We start from the raw sequence: 17,119 nt of genomic DNA on the forward strand, positions 1-17,119 counted from the left end.
GCTATAGAGCTCTGACCCTATTGAACATAATTGAATGTGAAGTCTGACTGCACCCCAGGAACCTTCTTACCTTTGCACCTACACCTTTGAAGCGGAATAAATCTCCACAAAATCTAGTGGAACATCTTCCCAGAAGAGGTGAGCTCATTATAACATCAAATGGAGACTAAATGTGGAATGAGATGTTCAAAGAAGCATATATATATATATATATATATATATTAATGACTTACAGTCAGGTGTCCACAAACCTTTGACCGTATCATTATTATCACAGTGTGTGTAGATGTGTGTGTAAATACACACACACACACACACACACACACACACACACACACACACACACACACACACACTGTATATTGTTTATTTATTTAATTATAATTATCAAATTATTATCAAATTATAAATTCTTGTCACAAATTTATTGCATTTTTTTTTAATCAACTGATTTGGTTTTGTGGATTGTAATTTTTATATTCTGTCACCGAGAACATCTGGGGATCTGTCACATCTGTATTATTGAATTCGATTGTTTAAATAATTTGTTGAAATTGTCAGGACGATGTATTCCATCTTGAAAACCATGAATAAAATGACGTACAATCAGTAATGAATAATGTAGAAATGTAGTATATTTAATAGTGTGTGTCCCCAACCCCAGAGAGTAACCCGAGCTAAATAAATACCAGAGAGAGTAACCCAGGCTAAATAACAACCCCAGAGAGAGTGACTCGGGCTAAATAACAACCCCAAAAAGAGTAACCCAGGCTAAATAACAACCCCAGAGAGAGTGACCCGGGCTAAATAACAACCCTAGAGAGTAACCTGGGCTAAATAAATACCAGAGAGAGTAACCGGGCTAAATAAATACCAGAGAGAGTGACCCGGGCTAAATAACAACCCCAGAGAGAGAGACCCAGGCTAAATAAATACCAGCGAGAGTAACCCAGGCTAAAGAACTACCCCAGAGAGAGTAACCCGGGAGAGTAACCCAGGCTAAATAAATACCAGAGAGAGTAACCCAGGCTAAAGAACTACCCCAGAGAGAGTAACCCGGGCTAAATAAATACCAGAGAGAGTAACCCAGGCTAAATAACAACCCCAGAGAGAGTGACCCGGTCTAAATAACAACCCTAGGGAGTAACTCAGGCTAAATAACAACCCCAGAGAGAGTAACCCAGGCTAAATAAATACCAGAGAGAGTAACCGGGGCTAAATAACTACCCCAGAGAGAGTAACCCGGGCTAAAAACTGCCTGATATCTCAAAGCCTAGAATTTGGTCTGGTTCTGGTGTTTATTGGTTCTATCCTAAACGTCTTGCTGGTGCACTACACAAAGTGAAACACAGGTGTGTAAATACCCCAAAGCAGGCAGGACAAACTATACACTATCACTCATGCAGAGATGCAGTGTGACAGAGGTGAGGACAGAGGGATGAAGAGGAAGGAGAGATCGAGAAAATGAAGGGAAAAAAGGAAGATGGAGAACACAATGGCTGACATGAAGAAAAACATGCAATAAGAGTGAGTTAATAAATAAAGATATTCTGTAATGTGTCTGAATAAATGGAAAGAAATCGAGAATCAATGCAACAGCTGAGTGTGTGTGTGTGTGTGTGTGTGTGTGTGTGTGTGTGTGTGTACTATACCTGGTTGTTAGAGATAGACACCCGTAGAGGTGACAGCTTCCTCTGCTTGCTGTCGTTGTTCGTTTTGCTCTTGGACCCATCACAGTCCAGGGTGAGATTCTGGTTCTGGCCAGGTTCATCCCGAATCGGCGGCTCTTTATCTTTCTTTCCTCTGCGTCGTGTAGCAGAACCCAGGTTCTCCGTGGGCTCCAGGTTGTGTTTGAGAACAGGACATTCCTGATTCCCTCTTACACACGCACAGTCCACCTTATATTTACTACACACACACACACACACACACACACACACACACACACACACACACACACAAACACAGAGTCAGTGTTGGTGTGTGATGTTGAATGTTGGTGGGGGCAATGATGAACGTGGGGGTGCGATGGTGAACGTTGGGATTTAATGAAGAACGCTGGTGTTTGATGGTGAACGTTGGTGGGTGTAATGGTGAACGTGGGAGTGCGATGGTGAACGTTGGGATTTAATGGTAGGTGTGCTCTGTGTGTGTGTGTGTGTGTGTGTGTGTGTGTGTATACACACTCACCAGTTGCTGTAGTCGTAGTCGAAGCCGATGGTGATCTCACTGCCTTTAAGTATGGACCGTAGCGAGTAGATGTACAAGTGCAGCATTCCATCTTCGATCACATGACGCACCTGAGACAGAAACAGAAAACAGCGTTTACACACTCGTCTCACTCTCACCGTAACCACATGTCACGCCACGTGTGATCGCTCACCTCCGCGTTGGGCGTGCAGGATCGCCGGATAAACCTTGCTTCGTTTCCGAAGCTCCGCGCATCCACACACATTTCCAAACCGTCAAACTTCGAGTAGAACAGTACGAAGGGGTACGGCCTGCGGTGACACGTGGGAAACACACGCCATGTCACACAACTTCACGTATTTATACTGTAAAATATACATTTTTATATATCGATCCCTGTACCTCTTAAAGAAATATCCGTTAGCCTCGAACTGCTGACGGAGCATGAACTTCCCTCTGTACTCGATCAGCAGAGAGTCTGCTGCCAAGTCCCTCACTGCCTTCAGGATACGCATATTCTTCTGCAACTGACTCTGAAACACACACACACACACACAATACATATATACACTCGTACAGCACGCGCGTGTGTGTGTGTGTGTGTGTGTGTGTACCTCACAGGTGGTTTGAAGGCAGCGTGTGTGTGTGTGTGTGTGTGTGTGTGTGTGTGTGTGTGTGTGTGTACCTCACAGGTGGTTTGAAGGCAGTGTGTGTGTGTGTGTGTGTGTGTGTGTGTGTGTGTGTGTGTACCTCTACAGGTGGTTTGAAGGCAGCGGGGTGTGTGTGTGTGTGTGTACCTCTACAGGTGGTTTGAAGGCAGCGGTGTGTGTGTGTGTGTGTGTACCTCTACAGGTGGTTTGAAGGCAGCGGGGTGTGTGTGTGTGTGTGTGTGTGTGTGTGTGTGTGTGTGTGTGTGTGTACCTCTACAGGTGGTTTGAAGGCAGCGGGTGTGTGTGTGTGTGTGTGTGTGTGTGTGTGTGTGTGTGTACCTCACAGGTGGTTTGAAGGCAGCAGGTGTGTGTGTGTGTGTGTGTGTACCTCACAGGTGGTTTGAAGGCAGTGTGTGTGTGTGTGTGTGTGTGTGTGTGTGTGTGTGTGTGTGTACCTCTACAGGTGGTTTGAAGGCAGCGGTGTGTGTGTGTGTGTGTGTGTACCTCACAGGTGGTTTGAAGGCAGCGAGGTGTGTGTGTGTGTGTGTGTGTGTGTGTGTGTGTGTGTGTACCTCACAGGTGGTTTGAAGGCAGCGGTGTGTCTGTGTGTGTCTGTGTGTGTGTGTGTGTGTGTGTGTGTGTGTGTGTGTGTGTGTGTGTGTACCTCTACAGGTGGTTTGAAGGCAGCGGGGTGTGTGTTGTAGGCGAGGGCTTTGCCGTCCCGGGCCTCTTTGACACGTAGCAGCACTCGCACGTCCTCGCTGTACTGATTGGTGTTCGCCTCCTCATAGCGCTCCATCCACGCTTTTACTTTACTCTCCCACAAAGACGGAGAGTCCATGGGCTCACACTCGAGCCGAGCCCTGACACACACACACACACACACACACACACACACACACAGCAAATACATTAAAGACATGATTATATGCCTAAATTACTGTCACATGGACAACAGTACAAACATTCAACACACACCGAATCATACACTCACTTAATATTACCAAATCACACGTGATCACACACACACACACACACAGACAAGAGCGCATAAACACATGAGAGCACACACACAAAACACACACACACAAACCCACACACAAAACAGGAATCATACACATTCAAGATCATCCAATCACACTTGGGATCAAACACACACACACACACACACACACACACACACACACACACACACACACACACACACACACACACGCAAGCACACGCACACAACTGGGAGCAAGCATACACATTTGGGATCAGACACACACTCATACACTTGCACACACGTGCACGGACTAACACACACAAATACACAGACACATACGCACACCTAAGAGCAAGCATACACACTTGGTATCAAACACACACACACACACACTCTGTGACCCACCTTTACTCTGTTGGACTTCCTGGACCCTTCTCTAAACGCCTGAACAAATACACAAAACACACAAAGAAAGTCAGATTCAACACACCTCTCTCACTCTGCAGTGTGTGTGTGTGTGTGTGTGTGTGTGTGTGTGTGTGTGTGTGAGAGAGAGAGATAGAGAGTGTATACCTTCTTGGCGCGGGTGGGCGGAGTCGGCTCCTTCTCTCCGCTCTTCTTGCGTTTCTTGTCGTTCTGCTTGTTACCGAGGCGGCCGGTGGTGAGCGTGATGCTGCTCGGCGTGTGCTGGAACGTGGTGTAGAGCTCCAGGGGAACTTCATCACCGCTTTCTGTAGCACTCGTGTCTCCATCTGACACACACACACACACACACACACACACGCACACACACGCACATGCACACGCACACAAAAAAGTACAGTTCACATTCCTGTGTGTAACAATGGGATGATCATAAACAAAGACGATGTGCTGAGTGTGTGTGTGTGTGTGTGTGTGTGTGTGTGTGTGAAAACTCACCAGACATGTTCTCTCTCTTCCTGGTCTGCAGCAGGATGGCGCGCTCTCGGTCGAGGCTACGCGGCTGGCAGCGTTCACAGAGGTACGTCTCGGGAATGTGCTGCCGATCGATACCCATACAGTCTATATGCTGCCACACACTGTTTTACACACACACACACACACACACACACACACACACACACACACACGAAATTATGGTAGCAATAAATGGATAAGAAAAACTAGAGTGTGACCTGTGTGTGTATGTTGCGAGCTCCTCACCTGCACTTGTCGCAGCAGATCATGTAGCCGTCGTCGTGGGTGAAGCCGCAGATGCAGCGCGTGATGTCTGCGCCGTAGCTGCCGTCCTCCGATGTGCTCAGCGTGGTGCCCCGGGACGCCTCATCCTGCCCCAACACACCCTCACCCGCTCGCATCAGCACCGACGGCGGGGGGGACGCGGGGGGCGTCGGGGGCGGCCTTGCCCCATAGTTATGATCCTGACGATCGCACACACACACACACACACGAGTTAACAGGGTTGCAGGAACATTCAAGAAGGGAAACTCGCCATAGGAATTTACAAGAAACTTTGGGAATTAACGGGAATAAACCGTCAATTTACAAAACTGCATGTTGGGATAAAACAGGAAACTTTATTTGAGTTGGAAATAAATCTTGAAGGATAATGTTTGTTAAAATAATGAGATTGAATGCGATTTTAGTTGAAGTTCTACCTGCACATTCATCAATCACATGCACACGTACTGAGGGACTACTGAGGTCACGCCCCCCACATGCACTGTGCATTCCTCCATAACACATCAATTCTACACATCAAAAAGTCCATTTATAAAGTCCTGTTTTGATTGTTTAATTAGTAATGACTAAACCGTTGATCAGTACCATCAATATACTGTATATACTGGGTTATAGAGGATACAGTATATACACATTTCCCAAATTTTTAATTGATGTCCATAAATTCCCATAAACCCCTGGTAAATTTCCAACTTGAAATATTTCCAAAATTCCCCAGATGAAGTTCAAACAGAAAGTTTCCGGGAATTTACCGGAACCCCTCTGCCCACTTTCAGCCCTTACACACAAACAGACATCAGTGTCACCCCTGCAGAAAAAGGGGGATTATGGGTAACAAGAAGTAGGGTTCTCTACAGTCAGTGTGTCAATGAATTACATGTGATTGGCTATGTTTTAAAGTGGGCGGGGCTTAATCTATCAGCCATGTCATTTAAAGTGACACTAGGGGTTTATAAGGTAATGTATGAAAGAAGAGAGATTGAGAGAGATTAAGAAAGAGATATTCATGCTTCACTGCACGCGTGTGTGTGTGTGTGTGTGTGTGTGTGTGTGTGTGTGTGTGTGTGTGTGTGTGAGAGAAGGCAAAACAAAACCTGATTTGCCATAAACACACAAAACATGCTGTGTTGAAAGCAATGAGGAAGTAAAACGTGTTCCAAAATGTGTGTCTCTCTCTCACACAAGGTTATAATGCATTACAGAGCATTATAGAGAGTTCAGTCTGGGTCTGATTAAGGTCTGATGGTCTCATGTCCCCCTGAATGTGTTGTGCAAAAGTACTGGTCTCTACCACATTCATCACTACTGTATAGATTACATATAATTTGTGTTGCAGTGATAAGTTGATGTTTGAGACAAACCCTGTGTGTGTGTGTGTGTGTGTGTGTGTGTGTGTGCGCATGTGTGTGTGCGTGAGAACGGGGTGTATACTCACAGCGTAAGGCAGGCCGATGTAGCTGTGCGAGTGGTGAGAGCTACTGTAGATCTGATGAGGATAGCTGGACTTCTCCACTACTACAGGGCTGGCCTCCACAGATTCAGGTCTACACACACACACACACACACACACACACACACACACACACACACACACACACACACACACACACACACACATAAGGAACAGGTTTGGCAACAACACAAAGTTGGTGTGTGAGTTTACCGTGGGTGTGTATGTATGAGAAAAGAAAGACAACTGCAAAAAATAAAAAAAAAGGTCCAGCAGAAAACAGCAGACAGGAAAAAAAAAAGAAAAAGAAAAGTGGGAACTAACACACCCACAGATATATACATACACATATACACACTCGCACACACACACGCATACACACACTCGCATACACACACTCACTGCATATGTACATACACGCACACACAAACACACACTCGCATATATACATACACACAGATATACATACACATATACACACTCGCACACACACACACACACGCATACACACACACTCACTCGCATATGTACATACACGCACGCACACACAAACACACACTCGCATATATATATACACACAGATATATATATACACATATACACACTGCACACACACACACACACTGCATATGTACACACACACACACACAAACTCGCATATATATATATACACAGATATATACATACATATACACACTCGCACACACACACACTCGCATATGTACACACACACAAACTCGCATATATATATACACACAGATATATATATACACATATATACACACTGCACACACACACGCATACATATACACACACACACACACACACACACACACTTGCATATATACATACACGTATATACATACACGTATATACACACACACACACTCATACTATATATACATACACACACACACACACATATACACACACACACACACACACACACGCATACACACACTCACTGCATATGTACATACACGCACGCACGCACACACAAACACACTCGCATATATACATACACAGATATATACATACACATATACACACTCGCATATGTACATACACGCACGCACACACAAACTCGCATATATACATACACACAGATATATACATACATACACATATACACACACACACACACACGCATACACACTGCATACACACTGCATATATATACACACACACACACACACACACATATATATATATACACATGTATATACACACACACACTATACTGTATATATATATACACATATATATACACACACACACACACACATATACATACATACACACACTATATATATATACACACACACACACACACTTGTATATATACATACACATGTATACACACACACACTCATACTGTATATATATATACATACACATATATATATATACACACACACGCATATATACATACATACACATATACACACACACACACACTGCATACACACACACACACTCATATATACATACAGATATATATACATATACACACTGCATATGTACATACACGCACGCACACACAAACTCGTATATATACACACACACAGATATATATATACACATACACATACACACACACACACACACACGCATACACACTCGCATACACACTCGCATATATATACACACACACACACACTTGCATATATACATACATGTATATACACACACACTATACTATATATATATATATATATATACACACACATACATACATATATACATACACACAGATATATATACACACACACACACACACACACACATACATATATATACACATATATATACACACACACACACATATATACACACACACACACACACATATATACACACATATATACATACACACACACACACACATATATATACACACACACACACACACACACACACACACACACACACACACACACACACACACACACTATACTATATATATACACACACACACACACACACACACACACACACACACACACACACACACACACACACTCGTATATATACATACACACACACACTCATACTGTATATATATACACACACACACACACACACACACACACACGTATATATACATACACACAAACACACACACACTCATACTGCATATATACATACACACACACACTCACTCACACACACACACACACACTCACACACTCACACACTCACACACTCACACACTCACACACACTGCATATATACATACACACAAAAAAAAAGTGGGGACTAACACACCCACAGATATATATATACACACACATATACACACTCGCATACACACACACACACACACACACTCGCATATACACACTAGGGGTGGCACGGTTCACAAAACCCACAGTTCGGTTCGTATCACGGTTTTAGGGTCACGGTTTTCGGGTTCTGTACGGTTCTTGTTATTTTTTCTTTTAATCTTCAACACTTCAGAAATTCCCTTCAGCATTTGATATATAGTTTATTAGCTTAATTATCCACAATTTAGGATACAGTATTAACATTTTTGTAATGTAATCATGCACTAAATGAATTTGACTTGACTTTAAGCACATTATTGGGAGCATCTCTGAGTTAAAACTAGGTGAGATTTTGATACAGCAAGAGAGAAGACATTAATGATGACATGCTTTTCGTTTATTCGCAAAAAAAAAAAAAAAAAAAGGGTCGGCGAGAGGGAATATTAAACGGCGGCTTGAGTACATTCATCAGCTGACGAAATCCTTCACACTCAATCACGCTGCACTGTTGCATATCTTTTGCAATAAACATCCCCAATGCTTTAGTTATGGCTACTGCCCTGTCTGACTGATCACTGAGAGGCTGCTTAAATGCTGCGGACAGTAGAAGTTGTTTCCTAACCGGCTCTCTCCTGTTTGTGCTGTTTGTATCGACACAATGGCGTGATGTCTTCTCAAATGAACTGTCATATTAGAAGTGTTGTCATTAGCATATTGAATGCATTTTGCACAATGCTTGCACACAGTCGCAGTTCTATCTACTGTTTTATTTCCGTTGTCATCGTAAGTAACATGAAATCCAAAATGTTCCCACACACCGGATTTGAACGACGCGGGCGCATCCACCAACTCCGTGCAGCCTTCATTATCTCCTCCACCTGCCATTTCTGCAGCACTCCTTACTCAACTTTCACTGTCTATATGTATGTTCACGCGAAACTGAGCACGGGGCTACATTGCACACGAACCGAACCGAGACAAGCGAACCGAACGGTTCTGGTGTTTTTCCATGTACCGTGCCACCCCTAATACATACACACAGATATATACATACTCATATACACACACTCACACACACACTCGCATATGTACATACACGCACGCACACACAAACAAACACACACTCGCATATATACATACACACAGATATATACATACACACATACACACTCGCACACACACACACACACACACACACTCGCATATGTACATACACGCACGCACACACAAACACACACTGCATATATACATACACACAGATATATATACACATATACACACTCACGCGCACACACACACACACACTCGCATATGTACATACACGCACGCACACACAAACACACACTCGCATATATACATACACACAGATATATACATACACACAGATATACATACACACACACACACACACACACACACACACACTCCCATATATACATACACACAGATATATACATACACACACACGCATACACACTTTGTATGTGCGTGTGTGTGTGTGTGTGTGTGTGTGTATGCGTATAAATAGAGTGTGTGAATAGAGCTGCCCAGTGGTCCATTGTGGAGCTCATTGTGACACTGTAAATAAACTTGGAAAACCATGATCTTCGACATGGAGAAGTCCAACACACACACACACACACACACACACACACACACGCTCACTGATGCTCTCCTCATGCTCCCTGATGCTCTCCACACGCTCAGTAATGCTCCCCACACAACCAGTAACGCTCTACACATGCTCAGTAGCGCTCCACACACGCTCAGTAATGACCAGTAACACTCTTCACATGCTCAGTAACACTCTCCACACGCTCAGTAACGCTCCACACACGCTCGGTAATGACCAGTAACACTCTCCACACGCTCAGTAACGCTCCACACACGCTCGGTAATGACCAGTAACACTCTCCACACGCTCAGTAACGCCCACACACGCTCGGTAATGACCGGTAACACTTCCACACGCCAGTAACGCCCACACACGCCGGTAATGACCAGTAACACTTCACACGCCAGTAACGCCCACACGCCAGTAACGCCCACACGCCAGTAACGATCAGTAACGCTCTCCACACGCTCAGTAACGCGGTAACGCTCTCCACACGCTCAGTAACGATCAGTAACACTCTCCACACGCTCAGTATCGATCAGTAACGCTCTCCACACGTTTAGTAACACTCAACACACGCTCAGTAACGCTCTCCACATGCTCAGTAACGATCAGTAACGCTCTCCACACGCTCAGTAACGCTGTAACGCTCTCCACACGCTCAGTAACGCTGTAACGCTCTCCACACGCTCAGTAACGCTGTAACGCTCTCCACACGCTCAGTAACGCTGTAACGCTCCCCACACGCTCAGTAACGCTGTAACGCTCCACACGCCAGTAACGCTGTAACGCCTCCACACGCCAGTAACGCTGTAACGCTCTCCACACGCTCAGTAACGCTGTAACGCTCAACACACGCTCAGTAACGCTGTAACGCTCAACACACGCTCAGTAACTCTCTGTATTTATATACTAAAATAATTTTTTTCATTTTTAATACACAATATTTTCTCAACAAAACAAAGTGAAGTAATTAATTTCCTTTTCAGTCACGTTATTGCAATGGATTATATGTAAATTATCTTCGGGACCTTAACACACACACACACACACACAGCCTCCTGATACAAACACAAAAAGATCGTACACTGGTCACACACACACACACACACACACACACACACACCATTCACACATTTCCTTTCTAGATCTTTAATATTTTCTTTACAATAAATATATTAAATCATACCTCCTCAACCTCGTGCACTCGCTCTCTCTCTCTCTCGCGCTCTCTCTCTCGCGCTCACTTCCTTAAACAATTGCCTGCAGCAGCTCAAGTGTCAAAGTGAAAGTGTGTGTTCACCTTAAAGTGGGTGGAGCCTCTGTGGTGTGTGTGTGTGTGTGTGTGTGTACACAAGTCAAACAAGACAGAGCACAGGATAGGAAGACAGAAAGAAAGCAGTTAAAAGAAGGGCAGGGCAACCGTTAACGAATGATTAACAACCCCCACCCCCAACCCACACACACACTTTTACAAACTCTCTCACACACACACACACACACACACACACACACACACACACACACGCACAGTAAGAAAGGAAAACAAAAGGAGGGAAATTTTAGTGACAACTAAAAACGAGAGCAGGCCTTCAATGGAGAACAGAAATGAGAGCGAGAAAGAGAAATAGAGAGAGAGAGAGAGAGAGAGAGAGAGAGAGAGAGAGAGAAATAGACAGAGAGGCAGAAAGTGATAGAGAGAATGATACAAAGAGTAAGAAAGATAGGTAGACAGAGCAATAAAGATACAGACAGAGCAAAAACAGAGAGAAACGGAGTGATAGAAAGGGGTAAAAGATGATAGAGTGACAGACACGGTTATAGTCACAGACAGTGATAAGAGTGACAGACAGTTATAGAGTGAAAGACAGTGATATGCAGAGTGATTGAGAGAAACAGAGTGATAGAGAGAATGATACAGAGAGAGAGAGATAAAAATAGAGAGAAAGACAGAGAGGGACAAAGAGAGTGATAGCGAGAAAGGGGAAAGGGAGATTGAACAGCTGGTTATGAGTTAATTAAAGACTGCATGTGATACAGCTTAATATCACACACACACACACACACACACACACACACACACACACACACACAGTACTGTAACACAGTGTACAAGTGTCTCACTGCAGCTCTGTGTGGTCTCTGAGATCAGGAGCTCTACAGTACTGTAACACAGTGTACAAGTGTCTCACTGCAGCTCTGTGTGGTCTCTCTGAGATCAGGAGCTCTACAGTACTGTAACACAGTGTAGAAGTGTCTCACTGCAGCTCTGTGTGGTCTCTCTGAGATCAGGAGCTCTACAGTAATGTAACAGTAGAAGTGTCTCACTGCAGCTCTGTGTGGTCTCTCTGAGATCAGGAGCTCTACAGTAATGTAACAGTAGAAGTGTCTCACTGCAGCTCTGTGTGGTCTCTCTGAGATCAGGAGCTCTACAGTACTGTAACACAGTGTACAAGTGTCTCACTGCAGCTCTGTGTGGTCTCTCTGAGATCAGGAGCTCTACAGTACTGTAACACAGTGTACAAGTGTCTCACTGCAGCTCTGTGTGGTCTCTGAGATCAGGAGCTCTACAGTACTGTAACACAGTGTACAAGTGTCTCACTGCAGCTCTGTGTGGTCTCTCTGAGATCAGGAGCTCTACAGTACTGTAACACAGTGTACAAGTGTCTCACTGCAGCTCTGTGTGGTCTCTCTGAGATCAGGAGCTCTACAGTACTGTAACACAGTGTACAAGTGTCTCACTGCAGCTCTGTGTGGTCTCTCTGAAATCAGGAGCTCTACAGTACTGTAACACAGTGTACAAGTGTCTCACTGCAGCTCTGTGGTCTCTCTGAGATCAAAAGCTCTACAGTAATGTAACGGTAGAGGTGTCTCACTGCAGCTCTGTGTGGTCTCTCTGAGATCAGGAGCTCTACAGTAATGTAACACAGTGTACAAGTGTCTCACTGCAGCTCTGTGTGGTCTCTCTGAGATCAGGAGCTCTACAGTACTGTAACACAGTGTACAAGTGTCTCACTGCAGCTCTGTGTGGTCTCTGAGATCAGGAGCTCTACAGTACTGTAACACAGTGTACAAGTGTCCCACTGCAGCTCTGTGTGGTCTCTCTGAGATCAGGAGCTCTACAGTACTGTAACACAGTACAAGTGTCTCACTGCAGCTCTGTGTGGTCTCTCTGAAATCAGGAGCTCTACAGTACTGTAACACAGTGTAGAAGTGTCTCACTGCAGCTCTGTGTGGTCTCTCTGAGATCAGGAGCTCTACAGTACTGTAACACAGAGTACAAGTGTCTCACTGCAGCTCTGTGTGGTCTCTCTGAGATCAAAAGCTCTACAGTAATGTAACGGTAGAGGTGTCTCACTGCAGCTCTGTGTGGTCTCTCTGAGATCAGGAGCTCTACAGTAATGTAACAGTAGAAGTGTCTCACTGCAGCTCTGTGTGGTCTCTCTGAGATCAGGAGCTCTACAGTACTGTAACACAGTGTACAAGTGTCTCACTGCAGCTCTGTGTGGTCTCTCTGAGATCAGGAGCTCTACAGTACTGTAACACAGTGTACAAGTGTCTCACTGCAGCTCTGTGTGGTCTCTCTGAAATCAGGAGCTCTACAGTACTGTAACACAGTGTACAAGTGTCTCACTGCAGCTCTGTGTGGTCTCTCTGAGATCAAAAGCTCTACAGTAATGTAACGGTAGAGGTGTCTCACTGCAGCTCTGTGTGGTCTCTCTGAGATCAGGAGCTCTACAGTACTGTAACACAGAGTACAAGTGTCTCACTGCAGCTCTGTGTGGTCTCTCTGAGATCAGGAGCTCTACAGTACTGTAACACAGTGTACAAGTGTCTCACTGCAGCTCTGTGTGGTCTCTCTGAGATCAGGAGCTCTACAGTACTGTAACACAGTGTACAAGTGTCCCACTGTAGCTCTGTGTGGTCTCTCTGAGATCAGGAGCTCTACAGTACTGTAACACAGAGTACAAGTGTCTCACTGCAGCTCTGTGTGGTCTCTCTGAAATCAGGAGCTCTACAGTACTGTAACACAGTGTACAAGTGTCTCACTGCAGCTCTGTGTGGTCTCTGAGATCAAAAGCTCTACAGTAATGTAACACAGTGTAGAGGTGTCTCACTGCAGCTCTGTGTGGTCTCTCTGAGATCAGGAGCTCTACAGTACTGTAACACAGTGTACAAGTGTCCCACTGTAGCTCTGTGTGGTCTCTCTGAGATCAGGAGCTCTACAGTACTGTAACACAGTGTACAAGTGTCTCACTGCAGCTCTGTGTGGTCTCTCTGAGATCAGGAGCTCTACAGTACTGTAACACAGTAGAGTGTCTCACTGCAGCTCTGTGTGGTCTCTCTGAGATCAGGAGCTCTACAGTACTGTAACACAGTGTACAAGTGTCTCACTGCAGCTCTGTGTGGTCTCTCTGAGATCAGGAGCTCTACAGTACTGTAACACAGAGTACAAGTGTCTCACTGCAGCTCTGTGTAATCTCTCTGAGATCAGGAATCTCTCAGGGATCTTCTAGAGCATCTGACCAGGCATATGTATGGCCGCCTAACAGATTACAAGGCTCAGCTGTCACTCAGGCCATTGCCATGGAGACGGGCCTAACAGCACAGAGGAAGTCACAGTGGCAACAAAAGCTGGGGAGGAGGATGGGGGGAGGAGAATGAAAAAGAAGGAGGAACAGCTACAGACCGTTTCTGTATTTATTTATTTTTTACAGAATAAGAGGAGGACTGAACTAGTTGACATTTCAGATAGAGAAGAAAGAAAGAAAAGAGATAGAAAATTGAGAGATGAAAGAGGTAAAGAAAAAGACAAGTAGAAAAATGGACAAAGCAGAACAGTTAGATAGAGAGATGGAGAGACAGAGGGACAGAGAGGTGAGACAGAAGGAACATAGAGGTGAGAGAAAGACAGAGCGGTGAGACAGAGGTGAGACCAAGAGACAGAGAGGTGATACAAAGAGGCGAGACAGAGGGACAAATGTAACACAGAGAGGTGAGACAGAAGCTGAGCAGTTAGAGATAGAAAAAGAGGTAAGATTAATAGAGAGGTAAAACTGAGACAGAGAGATGAGACCCAGACAGGTAAGAGAGAGGGACAAAGGTGAAAGTAAGGTAAGACAGATGAACAGAGATGAGACAGAAATGTGAGACAGAGGTAAAAGATGGACAAAGAGGTGAGACAGAGGGACAGAGTGGTAAAGCAGAAGGACAAAGGTGAGAGAGAGGTAAGACAGAGAGGTAAGAGGGACAGAGGTGAGACAGAGTGGTGAGACAGAGGGACAGAGATGTGATACAGAGAGATGAGACCGAGAGACAGAGACAGAAAGGTGAGACAGAGAGGTTAGTCAGAGACAGAGGTTAGCGAGAGACAGAGAGGTGAGAGAGAGAGGTTAGAGAGAGACAGAGAGGTAAGACTAAGAGCCAGAGAGGTAACACAGAGGTGAGACCAAGAGGTTAGAGAGAGACAGAGAGGTTAGAGCGAGACAGAGGTGAGACAGAGAGAGAGACAAAGACAGAGAGGTAAAATCAGTTAAATGTCTGATAAAATGAGACGAGAGAGAGACTGTGTGTGTGTGTGTGTGTGTGTGTGTGTGTGTGTGTGTGTGTTACGCACTCTGAGCCGGCAGCCATGTTGTCCACCCCCACTGGGATGACTAAGCTCATGACGCTCTGTGCTGCGAGTGTGGAGTCCTACTGAGAGCAGAGCCGAGCGATCCCAAACACTGACACATACCAACCACTGCACGCATGGCAAACATCTAAATGCATCCACACCACCTGAGAGAGAGAGAGAGAGAGAGAGAGAGAGAGAGAGAGAGAGAGAGAGAGAGTCAGGACAATTTTTTATTATATAGAAATTTTATCAGCAATTCTGAGTGAATCTGATTTACGATTTATGCTTTGGTTTAACGCACGTGTAAAAAAACTTTCAAAAAATAAAGAAACACTTAAACCATAAACGTTGATGGGTTTATTCAAATGAACAGAAGAAAGGGACAATTATTAGTGAAAAGAAAAATAAAGCCAATGAGCATTTATACCATAATGAGAGAAACAAAATAACAAACAAAATTCTCAATAACAAAAAAAGATATGAAATTATAAGTACATAAATTCAATAAATAAATCATGTACATTCAGTTTCTCAATTACTAAAAAATGGCTTGAAATGATAAAAAATCATCAGTTTATTCACCAACAGATACATACAGTCTTATTCATTTAGCTTACACACACACACACACACACACACACACACAAAGATGGAAAAACTGCGTAAAATGAGTGCCGCCTTTCCAGTACAGCGCAGTAACACGTTCACACCACATAGGGGAGCTGAAACACACACACACACACACACACACACACACACACACACACACACACACACACACACACACACACACACACACACATGAATGAAAAGAAAGGAAAAAAACACAACATGGAGGCTGTCTCTTCTTCTCCCGCCCTCTTTTCTCCTCCACGCCAGTGAGTATTGTAACACACAGGGCGAACGTGACTGAATGAGAGAAACAGACAGAGATGCAAAAAGAGAGAAAGAAAGAGAGAGATGGATATATGGAGTGAAAGAGCCCACTTTGGCTGTAAAGGAGGCGGGATTAAGATGATGATTGACACCTCTTTTGGCCAATCGGATCAGCAAGTGAACCATTCAACATCCATTCATCTCTTCGTAGTAAAACCTGTCTGTCTGCTAGTCCGTAGAAC

At 44.4% G+C, this 17,119-nt stretch overlaps 1 protein-coding gene across 3 annotated transcripts in view; it reads right to left on the bottom strand.

Moving 5' to 3' along the window:
* kmt2e (lysine (K)-specific methyltransferase 2E) overlaps positions 1 to 17,119 on the bottom strand; it is a 35,237-nt gene that overhangs the window by 10,646 nt on the left and 7,472 nt on the right. For 2 of the 3 annotated variants that reach the window (XM_046873203.1, XM_046873202.1), the window contains exons 1-7: positions 4,402 to 4,504; positions 4,234 to 4,272; positions 3,505 to 3,703; positions 2,593 to 2,723; positions 2,384 to 2,501; positions 2,191 to 2,300; positions 1,653 to 1,908 (exon numbers count right to left, since the gene is read on the bottom strand). In XM_046873203.1, coding sequence (XP_046729159.1) covers positions 1,653 to 1,908; positions 2,191 to 2,300; positions 2,384 to 2,501; positions 2,593 to 2,723; positions 3,505 to 3,681 — 792 coding nt within the window. In that variant the 5' untranslated portion in view covers positions 3,682 to 3,703; positions 4,234 to 4,272; positions 4,402 to 4,504. Of the gene's footprint in view, positions 1 to 1,652; positions 1,909 to 2,190; positions 2,301 to 2,383; positions 2,502 to 2,592; positions 2,724 to 3,504; positions 3,705 to 4,232; positions 4,273 to 4,401; positions 4,581 to 4,749; positions 4,890 to 5,013; positions 5,232 to 6,487; positions 6,597 to 16,001; positions 16,166 to 17,119 lie in introns of those variants that run through there. The other variant, XM_046873204.1, reaches the window with a different exon arrangement.

The sequence above is a fragment of the Silurus meridionalis genome, chromosome 18, assembly GCF_014805685.1.
Source record: "Silurus meridionalis isolate SWU-2019-XX chromosome 18, ASM1480568v1, whole genome shotgun sequence".
NCBI lineage: Eukaryota > Metazoa > Chordata > Actinopteri > Siluriformes > Siluridae > Silurus > Silurus meridionalis.